This window comes from Mytilus californianus, unplaced genomic scaffold (assembly GCF_021869535.1).
Source record: "Mytilus californianus isolate M0D057914Y unplaced genomic scaffold, xbMytCali1.0.p SCAF_1, whole genome shotgun sequence".
Taxonomy (NCBI): Eukaryota; Metazoa; Mollusca; class Bivalvia; order Mytilida; family Mytilidae; genus Mytilus; species Mytilus californianus.
In genome coordinates this window covers 2,584,496-2,599,637 of record NW_026262581.1, presented here as the reverse complement: position 1 = coordinate 2,599,637, position 15,142 = coordinate 2,584,496, and the positions used below count along the sequence as shown (strand labels likewise).

At 31.3% G+C, this 15,142-nt stretch overlaps 1 protein-coding gene across 3 annotated transcripts in view; it reads left to right on the top strand.

Moving 5' to 3' along the window:
* The window catches only part of LOC127731771 (neuroglian-like), a 157,157-nt gene that overhangs the window by 132,375 nt on the left and 9,640 nt on the right, over positions 1–15,142 (top strand). For all 3 annotated transcript variants that reach the window (XM_052240634.1, XM_052240689.1, XM_052240746.1), the window contains 6 exons: positions 381–671; positions 5,092–5,468; positions 8,330–8,561; positions 9,540–9,670; positions 10,162–10,372; positions 10,643–10,765. In XM_052240634.1, the coding sequence (XP_052096594.1) occupies positions 381–671; positions 5,092–5,468; positions 8,330–8,561; positions 9,540–9,670; positions 10,162–10,372; positions 10,643–10,765 (1,365 nt within the window). The remainder of the gene's footprint in view (positions 1–380; positions 672–5,091; positions 5,469–8,329; positions 8,562–9,539; positions 9,671–10,161; positions 10,373–10,642; positions 10,766–15,142) is intronic.

Sequence of the window (15,142 nt, the reverse complement as noted above, 5' to 3'; positions counted from 1 at the left end):
GGCTCTGTTATTTATATGTTTCATGCAAACAATAAGGATTGAATGAACTTATTGACTATATATCTATATATATTTTCAGGTGATATTCAGATACCTGTGCTTTTGACTGTTTTTTATGTATGTTTTCAGGTGATTTTAGGAATTTATGTACCTTGACTGTTTATCTGTATATATTTTCAGGTGATTTACGGATTCCTATGCCTTTGACTGTTTTTTTATATATGTTTTCAGGTGATTTTAGGATTTATGTACCTTGACTCATCTATATATATTTTCAAGTGATTTATGGATTCGTGCGCCTTTGACTGTTTACCTATTTATATTTTCAGGTGATTTATGGATTCATGCACCTTTGACTGTTTACCTATTAATATTTTCAGGAGATTTACGGATTCGTGTGCCTTTGACCAACCAGGAAGTTACACAAGGAGAAACTGTAAAATTTGTGTGTGATGTAGTAACAAGCCCAGGGGAAACAGATAAAGTCTTCATTCGATGGAAATTTAATGAAGAAGTTATAAAACCTAGTAAATCTAGTAGATTCAACATTTTAGGAGATGGTCAGACTTTGAAGATACAGAATGCTCACAAAACTGAACAAGGGGATTATACGTGTATAGCATCAATACGCAAAATGAAAGACAGATCAACAGCAAGGCTTATTATAAAAAGTAGGTGTAATTGTCAAATATGTTTGTAAGGCATGTATCAAAATGTGAGATGCAGAAAGAAAGATATATATATATGATGCAGTCGTTCACACTCAAGGTCAATCAAGGTCTAGAGATCATTGCACATTCAACAAGCAGCCGTCTATTATGTTTGAAAACCTCTGAAATGCCACCTTCAATGAATTGGAAGCACTTTTTATAACTGCACCTAGGTTTAAAAATGTATCTATAAACTTCTCAGAAAAAATCTTTGGATATTTGTGAATGATTGTGGCCAACATGTACTGTGAGTACTCTCAGAATGCTCCCTTGTGTTTAAAGTCTTTTTGTTAGTTGTTTTTTGTATGCTTTGTGTCAATTTGATAAGTCAAGCCTTTTTTAATTGATTTATATAGTTTGTTCATATGTTGTGCTGTTACACCACTGTTCCAAGTTAGGGGAAGGGTTAGATGACCGCAAATATGTTTAACCCCACCACATTCTGTATGTGCTTGTCTCAAGTCTGGAGCTTGTAATTAAGTGTTAATCGTTTTGTTGCTGTTTGTCTTATTTGTTTTTTTACATAAATCAGGTTTTAAGTTTTCTGGTTTGAATTGTTTTACATTTGTAATGTTGGGACCTTTCATAGCTTGTTTTATAATGGTATGGGTTTTCCTCATTGTTGAAGGCTGTACAGTGACCTATAGTTGCTAACTTCTACTTCATTTGATCTCTGATGCTACTTTAAACATATGTTGTCATAAGTAAAAGAAGGCTTGGCCCTGAAATTTGGTGAAAAGGCTATTTGAGCTTGAATGTGACAGTTTTACATTGTATTAGGTGAGTTTTATGAAATTTAAAAATTCAACATAACGGAAAAGTTTCAAAAAGTATGTTATACACCACAAAATGAAATATCAATTTGTATTTAATGGATAGAGGCCTTTGAGACAGCACCCCAACATCATTCATGTGAACAACTACACAAAAAACTGCCCTATGTTTTCTCTTGGATACATTTTTGTGTTTTATTGAGAGGCTTCAGATTTTTTATAATCTTAAATAGTGATGCATTTTATGATAAAAGTAGATTTTATAATTAGAAAAATAATCAAAATTATTAATTTCTATTAATAAAACAGAAGATATTGATGCAGTACTAATTTGTTATTACATAATTTTCATGGATGACATTGCTGTAAAGACTTTTAGCTGAATGCTGATTTTGTTTCAAGTTGATCTAGAATTGTACATGCAGGAAATTACATGTAAAAAATTATTGACAGAAAGCTGACTTCTTTCACTCTCGAGAAGTTTTTATAAAAGAATGCTGACAACCAAATTTGAAACTACTTGAAGTTGTTACATTTTTCTGTCAATGACTTATAAGAAAAATGTTATCCATTATGCAGACTTAGTCAACAGTTAATACAGCAACTAATGGTCTTCTAGTGAAATAGGAAATTCAGACAAGAACCATTTTCACTTAATGCCATGTGTTAAGTACCACACATCATAAACATTTTATTGCCAGGTTTTAAAAGCTTTTAAAAAATAGTGCAAAGTTTTTTTTATGTAGGATAATGATTCTTTTATGTGTCTAAGTGTTATAAAAACTGGTTGTTAATTCCCTAGAGTGAAAGCCACCGTTAAATTGATCTATCTTTGAAAGGTTAAATGCAAAATAAAAATGGATTAGCAATTCTATTCACAATTTAGAATGCACTGTATAGATACTAGAACAAATTTTCATGTCAGAGATTCTTTTGAAGTTTATTTTCTATCCATTATTAGAACATTTGCACCTTCTATTTCATTTAAATTCGGCAGGATTTTTCAATAGCTAGGTCAACAAATTTGTGCAAATAAATGATTTACAGTAAAATTATAGCTAAATTTCCCAGACAGGAGACAAAAGATTTCTGATTATCATGTTGAACAAAAAAGGTTTAAAAACATCTGATGCTATAGATCTTTTCAAAAATATTGATTCAAGGCATTTGACTCTGGCACAAATATTTATTACAGTTTACAAATTTAAGTGCAGTCATTTTGATAAAATCTCATTGCAAGAAAAGAAATGTTTCAATTTTAGAGAATGTCTTCATTAATTTTTCAGAATCAGTGATAAATTTAACTCTTCGCCAATTTATTTCAACAAGTGTCAATCAACAAAGATGGGTTACATTTTGAAAATCTCCTCATTTCATTTTGATTGGTTGTAATTTGAATTTTGTTTCTTAAAAGCCATACCATGCTGTCTTTTTTTTTTAGAATCATGTTTGATTCATCACAAACTTGGAATGAGTCACTCTCAACAATTTCCTAAATTGTAGAATTTAAGGACAAGAAGGGCATTAAATGGTTTTGAATGGTCTTAAAATGTATTATAGTTCTCCTCAGGTCTCATCTCAGCATCACCTCTTACAATTTTATGTTGTGTAATTACTCAGAGTTTAATTCGCCATTGCTCCTGACAGAGTTAAACAAAGGATCTCTGAACTTATTATTGATTTCTGCAGTTTTTACTACTTTTTAATTTATTATTTAACAATCATGTCAATTGTTTTGGTCTGTTCTGTTTTTTTCGCTCTGTCATTAGGTTTTACCATTGTCAATTCTTGTCAGATTCTGAGCATTTTTGTTCAATTATATCAAGGAAAACAGTTGTTTGATGCAATTTTGATATTGTTTCCCACGACAATATGACAATTTCCAAGCTTTGACCATTAAACTCACACTGTACAACAAGACAAAGTTACCATCAATTTTCCTGATTATTTTATTGCACTATGCAAAAGTAAAGACAGTTCAGAAATATGATATAAAATTAATAGTGGTTACTTAGCTGGAAGTTGGCATAAGTTATCAATTAAAAATGTTCCATTGAATAAACTTATAAATGAAACAAATTAAGTAGTCAGTTGACATTTTTTTCAAGAATAAACAATGAAGTTGGAAATTAGCAGCTGTAATAAATGTTCAATTAAAAAAATGTTCTCAAGATTATAATAAGAAATAAAACAAAGTAGCCAGTTGAAAATGTTCTCCAGAATAAACTGGTTTAAATAATAATAATAATAATAAATTCTTTATTTAAAGAGGATAAACACAGTTAGTTACAATTACTAATCTTCCCTGTGGCCCTCATATACAATACAAGAAAAAAAGCAAACATACAACATATTAACACATAATCAGTTCACAATCGTATAGTCATGATAGTTCAGTGTACATGTACCATTAGAACATATAAAACAGATACAGAGTGCATGTAGTAAATAGATATTATATAAAAATCAAAATCATACATTCTAAAAAAGTAATAGTTGCAATCATTTCAAGACTGAATATTGGGACTGCCTCAAGTATCGTTTTGTAATTTGTTTAAAACAAAAAGTGTTTTGCACTTTACGCATTTCATATGGTAGTCCGTTCCATAAAACTGATCCAGAATAAGCAAAAGATTTTTTAAACAGTTCAGTTTTTGGCTTAGGAACTATCAAATTACCTTGAGTAACACACCTTAAAGCATAAGGATTATTAACAGATACAAGTTGAAACTTTTGAAGTAGGTACTGTGGTGCTTTTTTCCACATACATTTATATAGCAGTAAATATTTGCGATATTTGATTCTTATTTAAACTGACATCCATCCAAGTTCTTTTTAATAAGGGGGCTGATGGGGATAAAGGGTCTGCATCAAGAATTAATCTTGCTGCTCTTTTTTGAAGTTTAAATATTCTTATTATCCCTTCATTTTTACATTCTCCCCAAACTATACAGCAGTAATCGATGAGCGGCAGACTATACCCATTATAATATGCTTTCCTGGCATTGATATCTAAAAATTTCTTTAATTTAAAAAGAAGGTATATTCTTGATGAAATGCTAGCACAAATTTGATCAATTTGATTTGTCCAGCTAAGTGTGCTGTCAATTTTAACACCTAATAATTTTTCAAATGATGAATTTTGTAGTGATTCTGAATTTATTTGTAAATTTGGTTGAAAAGATTGAGTTGATAACTTCTGACTTGTTCCAGTAACCAAACATTTTGTTTTTTTTAGTATTGATGAACATATTATTCATTTTGCACCATTCTTCAACTCTTCATAAATCTTCTTGTACATCATCATGTAAATTTTAATACAGAAAATGAAAATGAAAAATGAAGCAATCATATAAAATTCTCTAAATAAGGTAAAACATTTAAAATATATGAGAAATGACAATTACTGTAATACTGATAGGTTCCTGACTTGGGAAAGGCTCATGAACATTTTGCTGGGTCACAATATCTCTTTAAACTGATCTTTTAGTAAATTTGTATAGCCTATTGTTTATAGTGCAAGCTTGTTAGTATAATGCAAGTGAAGTGTAACAAAAGTATCTTCACATTACAATGATGAATTTTATGACTTATTTTGTGTGTTGTAGCAACTCCTTCACCACCAAAGAATATAGAGTTGGTGACATGTATGGGTCACAAAGCTGACCTGGTATGGGAGGATGGGGAGGATGGTGGTGATGTTATTAAAGGTTATCTAGTGCAATATAACACATCAGTTAATCCAAATTATTGGAATCATAACTATGAAGAGATTTCAAAGTCAGCACCAGAGCCAAGAACTATAGATTTGTCTCCTTGGGGGACTTACTCCTTCCGTGTTTTAGCTAGAAACTCTATAGGATACAGTGAGCCAAGTTTACCTACAAAAAGTGAGTGTCGGATTCCTCCAGGTCATCCAGATGGAAATCCTGAAAAAGTGGGAACAAAAACCGATAAAAAATATAAACTTGTCATCACTTGGGAGGTATGTATATTTAATTAATTACAATACAGGGCAAACATTGTTACAAAACAAAAACATTGCCAGTATATGCCGTTGCAGTAGTAGAAGCCCTAACTCTAACTCTGAATATAAAAATAAGGAGATGTGGTATGATTGCCAATGAGACAACTATCCACCAAAGTTCAAATGAAGTGGATGTAAGCAATAATAGGCCACCGTATGGTCTTCAACAATGAGAAAAACCCATACTGTATAATCAACTATAAAAGGCCCTGACATGAAAAATATGAAACAATTCAAAATGATAATAAAAGTTTGTACTCTTTTATCTTATTTATCTATAAATAATATAAGCAGTCTATAAGTATAAATGGTCAACTTCAAAGTTTTATTATCATAGATTTATTATTGTCGTGGTAAACATTGTATCACTTCTCTTTACAAGGGATAAGATTTTTTTTTTAGCTTTACATTCATTATACAGATAGTGGAAGACTTTGCCAGAAAACGATAATCCAGTTAATAGTTAATGTTCCATTTTTCTAGTATGAAAGGAAAAAAAAGAAACATGCCACTAATCAATGGTATTGTGTTAAAATATTATGCTTATGCAACAAAGTCAAATTTACAAAGCCCAATCATCTCTCTTAACTCCATATTAAAGTATTTTTTGGTGGGCTAGTCCCAAAAGCACACTTATTAAAAAAAAACATCCGCTGTCACCGACAGATAGCACCTGCACTAGGCTAAAAGGAATAAATAATTGTAAATTCATTTTTGATCACAAAAAAATGCATATAGTAAAAAAATCTGTCTCTGTGTTAATCATGTTTATAAGCATGAAACAAGTATGAATTGTCAGGTTATTTTTCATAATGACAGGAAATAGTAAAAGGCTGTAATTTCCTGAGTAAAGGAACAATCATTTGTGATTAAATTGATTTTTGCGCAGCCTGGTACACTGCTGCATACAGATTTCTTCACGTTCCATTGCATGTTTGAGATGAATAGATTTTAACAAGAATACCAAATTAGCATGCCCTATAGGATTTATTTGCGATAAGCTATATTTGCATGCTAGACTTAAAAAGTTTGGACTAATCAAATTTCTCATATTTGATATGTCAACTCACACAAAAATTCATTCTTTTTTAGTGTCATGATTGTATAAAAGGAATGTTACTTGGAAAATGTCGCTGAGTTTGTATTTTGTAATTTGGCAGAACTGATCAACAATTATGAAACGTGTCATGTTGCTTCATTCTTGCTAACCTAGTTTTTATCTTTCTATGTAGAAAAGGAGATATTACGAGATATTATTAGGAACGGCAGATTAAAACCTGGTGTTATTTGCATATAAAGCACAATAGAATTGGTTATATAGAAAGATCATTTCAAAAATAATTACTTAAATCTAATTCATGTTGCCTTAGAGAGAAATATTTTGTGTAATAGTGCACAATTTCTAGTTACGAGCCCTGGGGGTGTTAAAAAGAGGTTTATAATGGCTCTTAGAATAGCACCTTCCATGTTGACATGCTGAGTAAAGGGATTTTATAACAATTTTAAAGATCCATTCATCATAATCGGTTTTAAGTATTTCAAAAATAAAATGTAATATTGATTGTGACGAAGAAAATAATTCATCATTTTATGTTACCCTAAGAAATTTAGAAATGTTAGAGATGATTTTGTATAGAAATTAAACTATTCTTTCAGGTTCAGAAAATAAAACTTTCCACAAAGAATTTTTTTTATTCTGCATTAGTTATATATCCTTAATCAGAATCAAGTTGACCTTTAGATGTCTTTTGGTTATTTGTGCTGTTTGTTTGCTGCCTCAATGACACACATTCCTCATTTCCCTTTACTCATATGTCTTGTGCTTTAACAAGTAGAGAATACATGAGACTGACAGAAATTATTTTACAACCATCAAATTCTCAGTGGATGTGTAAGAAATACATATTTTATCAAATGTTTGATGAGAAAACAGTTTTTAAACCTTTTACATCAACTTTAAGGATATTGAGGGAGACTCCATGGTCAATGAAAAGTACAATTAACTTCCTTTACAACAACTTTAGAGATATTCTACAAGCCTCCATAGTTGGCAATTGAATTCAGTAAACTTTCTTCCATTTTCATTTTTCTCAAGGTAGAAGTAACTTTTACCTTTTGAGCTAATACATAAAAATCATACTACGGTTTTATTTTTTTTATCAAAATTTTAGATTACAATCTTTCTTATTTGGAACAAATTGTTTTTTTCTTTCAGAGGTCTTATCATATTCCAGTAGGGAGTGTGCAGTGTACTAGTAAGGGTAAGAAGATGTGTTGAACAGACGCAGAAAATGTTTGTTCTTTGAATTGGCTTCTCATGTTTAATTGATGTGTGCAGTTATTGATTCAGTATAATTTTTTAGTTTATAAATGTGACCTTTGATCTTTGTTTTCAGCCTACACTTAAGTTAGAAGAAAATGGTCAAAGTTTCATAGATTCAGTTAGTTTTAGTTTATACATGTGACCTTTATTTTTCAGCCTATGCCTAGATTAGAACACAACAAACAGTCCAGGTTTCATTGATTCAGTATAGGTTTAGTTTATACATGTGACCTTTATTTTTCAGCCTATGCCTAGATTAGAACACATCGGTCCAGGTTTCATTGATTCAGTATAGGTTTAGTTTATACATGTGACCTTTATTTTTCAGCCTATGCCTAGATTAGAACACATCGGTCCAGGTTTCATTGATTCAGTATAGGTTTAGTTTATACATGTGACCTTTATTTTTCAGCCTATGACTAGATTAGAACACATCGGTCCAGGTTTCATTGATTCAGTATAGGTTTAGTTTATACATGTAACCTTTGTTTTTCAGCCTATGCCTAGATTAGAACACAACGGTCCAGGTTTTCGTTATCACGTATTCTGGCGACCTAAAGGTAGTACCTACTGGAAGAACATGACAGTCTGGGACGAGAATGCAGATGAGTTAGAGTTAGATGTAAATGATATATATGGATTATATGAAGTTAAAGTGAAAGCTGTCAATGATATAGGAGAGTCTTATCAACCTGCTTTTATTATACTAGGTCATTCAGGAGAAGCAGGTCAGTACTAACCATAAGTTGTATACATTCTATAATTTTATACTACTTCAATGACTGTTCGGTTTAGGTCCTTTTTGTTTTTGTTGCTCCTTAATATTTTACAGAATTGTTTTTTTTTAAATTTAATGTCTTAAATTTACATGAAGCAAGAAATGCATGATGTTCACACTTGTTCAGTTTAGTAGGTTAAAAAAAATAACATTCTGCAATAGTTATGTTACATTGTGTAAATTTTGAAGATTTTAAAAATTTTATGTTCATATTTGCAATTTTTAGAGAAAGAATTTAAAGGCCAATATAACTATTGCATTCTTTGATTAGGTTTTTTTATCGCATTTGCCTTGTCTTTTGATGAAAACCATGATATTGACCTCATAAATGCCCATGGTTTTTTGTGTTGTTGGGTTACTGACTCATTGACATATACCAATATCTCTTATTATTCACACTTAGATATGTGTATATTATTTTTAAGAGGTAAAAGAAAGAAAGCTTATATTTCACTATTAATAAGTAGGAGTTCATCTTTGAGAATTGATATTGTATCAAAAGAACTTTAGAAATAAGAAAATCGGTGATGGCATAAATAATTGATATGTCATATTATAGAAATAATAGAAATGGAGACAGCTTATCTCTTCATTGTTAAGCCCCATATAGAAGAGAAATATAAATTCTGCACAGTGCAAGAAAGGGAAAAAGGCATATATAAGTTTCCCCTAGCATAAATAAAAAAGTAAACATCCATATCAGGTTTACTTGATCAGAGGTCAGAATGTATATAATTCATCACAATATATTAGCATACATTTGTAATGCATTAATTATATCATCTGAATCTTTAAAAAAATCAACGTCACTGAATTTTTTCCTTCCCTTACAAAATGTTGAAAAATTCTTTTTCAGAATCAATGTAGCCATAGGTGTCCTTTCTTGTCACAATGTAGACAAGTTTAATGAGAACTTTATCTTTTTCAGAACCTTTGTTGTCACCTAAAGATTTTCGTTTGGATCCTATGCAGCCAATACAACCTCACAAAGCTCACTTTATCTGGGAATCTGTAGACACATCTCAAGATAAAATAAGGGGAAGATTTAGGGGTTATAAGGTAGGTTTATGTTGTTGTTGCAATATTCGTTGGAATATATAAGTCTGTTACTCATTGCACAATAAAAAGTCATGAAAATTTCAGTATCTTTTACTTTTTATAATCAATTTTTGTCGTAAGATTTTTTGTGAAAAGAGCCCTTGGTAATTTCTCCTGTCAAATAAATCCATGCTTCTATTAACTTTACACAAAATGGTCGGACTGATAGGATGGTCAGCATTGCATTTACTAGAATTTGTTAAATATTTTAAAATACTTTGCAATATTTTGATAAAGAAAATCTTATTACGGTTTTATCAGATATTGTATGTGTGTGGTTCAAAAGTAAATTGAAAAATTGGCAAAACAGGCAATAACAATACAATAAAAAAATGCAAAGGAATATTGTTCTTATCCCTAAAAATAAGCAGGTAATATTGTTCTTATCCCTAAAAATAAGCAGGTAATATTGACCATTGCACCAATTTTACCTGATCTGTATATTATTACAGTTACGTTACTGGAAGTCTAGTGAAGGTCGACATAAATGGGAGGAAGTTGATGTTATTGTAGAGACCAGTGATGATATGTATCTCCGTGATGTCAGAGCTGCCATAAGTGGACTGCCAGCATATACAGCACTCAGGGCCCAAGTTTCTGTGATGAATGACCATTATACAGGGCCACCTAGTGCTACAATAGACTTTTCAACACCAGAAGGAGGTGAGAAGTACCTTAATAAAGTAAATTGACCACTAGCACTAGTTGCTTTAGGACCAAGTCACTGAATATTGCCTGACCAAAATTTTTAAGGGATCTATTAGGGCTAGGAAATTTGGTGCAGAGAGAGATATATTTCTTAAATAATGACTAGAAAACTATAAGATTGCAGAAGTTTATAATGTATTACCATGTATTTCATATAATCTAATCAAATTTTATCAATATTTTATTGTGAAATATTCTTAAATTTGCATTTTTTTTTACTTGTAGTTCCAGGACCAGTTAGACACCTACATGAACACAGAATTGGTTCTACATATGTTGTATTAAAATGGCTGCCACCAGAGGAGCCTAATGGCGTATTAATGGGATATGATATAGGATACCAACCAAGTAAGGCCAATTACTGACTTTGTTTCCAATTTAAGATTTTTTTCAAAGGGAAACAACTCATGGGTAGGCCAAGCTGTATTCTTGCCTAAGCAAAGCAAGTGGAACACATGCATGGCGTATTTATACAGAATCTGAAAATTATTTTCAATTTTCATAATAAAAAATGAGTTCATTACAAATTTATGATGAATATAAAATTGCAAAATATGTGATTACACAATGAAAATTCATAACAGCTTGCATGCATCAGAACATGCAAAACATACTCTTTCCATTAGGTAGTACATGTTCATATAGTCTTTTAACTATCATCTGTTAGGTAGTACATGTTCCTCTAGTCTTTTAACTATCATCCATAAGGTAGTACATGTTCATCTAAGTCTTTTAACTATCATCCATTAGGTAGTACATGTTCCTCTAGTCTTTTAACTATCATCCATTAGGTAGTACATGTTCATCTAGTATTTTAACTATCATCCATTAGGTAGTACATGTTCATCTAGTCTTTTAACTATCATCCATTAGGTAGTACATGTTCATCTAGTCTTTTAACTATCATCCATTAGGTAGTACATGTTCCTCTAGTCTTTTAACTATCATCCATTAGGTAGTACATGTTCATCTAGTCTTTTAACTATCATCCATTAGGTAGTACATGTTCCTCTAGTCTTTTAACTATCATCCATAAGGTAGTACATGTTCATCTAAGTCTTTTAACTATCATCCATTAGGTAGTACATGTTCATCTAGTCTTTTAACTATCATCCATTAGGTAGTACATGTTCATCTAGTCTTTTAACTATCATCCATTAGGTAGTACATGTTCCTGTAGTCTTTTAACTATCATCCATTAGGTAGTACATGTTCCTCTAGTATTTTAACTATCATCCATTAGGTAGTACATGTTCCTCTAGTCTTTTAACTATCATCCATTAGGTAGTACATGTTCATCTAGTCTTTTAACTATCATCCATTAGGTAGTACATGTTCATCTAGTCTTTTAACTATCATCCATTAGGTAGTACATGTTCCTCTAGTCTTTTAACTATCATCCATAACTATCATCCATTAGGTAGTACATGTTCCTCTAGTCTTTTAACTATCATCCATTAGGTAGTACATGTTCATCTAGTCTTTTAACTATCATCCATTAGGTAGTACATGTTCATCTAGTCTTTTAACTATCATCCATTAGGTAGTACATGTTCATCTAGTCTTTTAACTATCATCCATTAGGTAGTACATGTTCCTCTAGTCTTTTAACTATCATCCATAACTATCATCCATTAGGTAGTACATGTTCCTCTAGCCTTTTAACTATCATCCATTAGGTAGTACATGTTCATCTAGTATTTTAACTATCATCCATTAGGTAGTACATGTTCATCTAAGTCTTTTAACTATCATCCATTAGGTAGTACATGTTCATCTAGTCTTTTAACTATCATCCATTAGGTAGTACATGTTCATCTAGTCTTTTAACTATCATCCATTAGGTAGTACATGTTCCTCTAGTCTTTTAACTATCATCCATAAGGTAGTACATGTTCATCTAGTCTTTTAACTATCATCCATTAGGTAGTACATGTTCCTCTAGTCTTTTAACTATCATCCATAACTATCATCCATTAGGTAGTACATGTTCCTCTAGTCTTTTAACTATCATCCATTAGGTAGTACATGTTCATCTAGTCTTTTAACTATCATCCATTAGGTAGTACATGTTCCTCTAGTCTTTTAACTATCATCCATAAGGTAGTACATGTTCATCTTGTCGTTTAACTATCATCCATTGGGTAGTACATGTTCCTCTAGTCTTTTAACTATCATCCATAAGGTAGTACATGTTCATCTAAGTCTTTTAACTATCATCCATTAGGTAGTACATGTTCCTCTAGTCTTTTAACTATCATCCATTAGGTAGTACATGTTCATCTAGTCTTTTAACTATCATCCATTAGGTAGTACATGTTCATCTAGTCTTTTAACTATCATCCATTAGGTAGTACATGTTCCTCTAGTCTTTTAACTATCATCCATAACTATCATCCATTAGGTAGTACATGTTCATCTAGTCTTTTAACTATCATCCATTAGGTAGTACATGTTCCTCTAGTCTTTTAACTATCATCCATTAGGTAGTACATGTTCATCTAGTATTTTAACTATCATCCATTAGGTAGTACATGTTCATCTAAGTCTTTTAACTATCATCCATTAGGTAGTACATGTTCATCTAGTCTTTTAACTATCATCCATTAGGTAGTACATGTTCATCTAGTCTTTTAACTATCATCCATTAGGTAGTACATGTTCCTCTAGTCTTTTAACTATCATCCATAACTATCATCCATTAGGTAGTACATGTTCATCTAGTATTTTAACTATCATCCATTAGGTAGTACATGTTCCTCTAGTCTTTTAACTATCATCCATTAGGTAGTACATGTTCATCTAGTCTTTTAACTATCATCCATTAGGTAGTACATGTTCCTCTAGTCTTTTAACTATCATCCATTAGGTAGTACATGTTCATCTAGTCTTTTAACTATCATCCATTAGGTAGTACATGTTCATCTAGTCTTTTAACTATCATCCATTAGGTAGTACATGTTCCTCTAGTCTTTTAACTATCATCCATAACTATCATCCATTAGGTAGTACATGTTCCTCTAGTCTTTTAACTATCATCCATTAGGTAGTACATGTTCATCTAGTATTTTAACTATCATCCATTAGGTAGTACATGTTCATCTAAGTCTTTTAACTATCATCCATTAGGTAGTACATGTTCATCTAGTCTTTTAACTATCATCCATTAGGTAGTACATGTTCATCTAGTCTTTTAACTATCATCCATTAGGTAGTACATGTTCCTCTAGTCTTTTAACTATCATCCATAACTATCATCCATTAGGTAGTACATGTTCCTCTAGTCTTTTAACTATCATCCATTAGGTAGTACATGTTCATCTAGTCTTTTAACTATCATCCATTAGGTAGTACATGTTCCTCTAGTCTTTTAACTATCATCCATTAGGTAGTACATGTTCATCTAGTCTTTTAACTATCATCCATTAGGTAGTACATGTTCCTCTAGTCTTTTAACTATCATCCATAAGGTAGTACATGTTCATCTAGTCGTTTAACTATCATCCATTAGGTAGTACATGTTCATCTAGTCTTTTAACTATCATCCATAAGGTAGTACATGTTCATCTAAGTCTTTTAACTATCATCCATAAGGTAGTACATGTTCCTCTAGTCTTTTAACTATCATCCATTAAGTAGTACATGTTCCTCTAGTCTTTTAACTATCATCCATTAGGTAGTACATGTTCATCTAGTCTTTTAACTATCATCCATTAGGTAGTACATGTTCATCTAGTCTTTTAACTATCATCCATTAGGTAGTACATGTTCCTCTAGTCTTTTAACTATCATCCATAACTATCATCCATTAGGTAGTACATGTTCCTCTAGTCTTTTAACTATCATCCATTAGGTAGTACATGTTCATCTAGTCTTTTAACTATCATCCATTAGGTAGTACATGTTCATCTAAGTCTTTTAACTATCATCCATTAGGTAGTACATGTTCATCTAGTCTTTTAACTATCATCCATTAGGTAGTACATGTTCATCTAGTATTTGACTATTATCCATTAGGTAGTACATGTTCATTTTAGTCACTGATGCATGATTTTTTATTATTAATTGTTTTGGCTTTTAACTAGCTGTCAGTAACTGCGAGTACTCTCAAATCATACTTTCTTGTTTATTTGACCTGTTGATACTAGTTGTATTGCTTTTTTGTTGTTTGATGTTATTCAGGGTTGTATCTGATCTGTGTGCCAGCTTTGATGGGTGTTTGGTATTGCTATAGGTTTTCGCTTCGTGCTATGAACATCAAAATTATTTGTTTTGTAAAGATATTTCCTTTCTCTATTGGTACTGTACACGTACATGTATACCTAACAACAAAATTATTTTCATTTACCTGTGTTTAAAGTTATTGCAAATGGCTGATATTTTTGTTCGAGCATATTGTTTTTCTTTAATTGTTTAACATTTCATACCGATATAACATGTTACTTTTATTATTCTTCCCTTAGTTTATTTATTTTGTATTTACATTGTATCATAGGTCAAATTTATTTGTTCAGTGTATGTTCAATGGTGTTAATATGTCCTTTGATTGAGTTAAGCTATTTCAGTTGATATTTTATAGTGTGTCTTTCTATGTTGTGATGTTACACTATTGTTTCAGAAAAAGGGTGCAGGTTTGGTACCATTAAAACGTTTAAACCTGCTGCATTTGTTTGCACCTGTCCTAAGTCAGGAATCTGATGTTCAGTAGTTGTCGTTTGTTGGTGT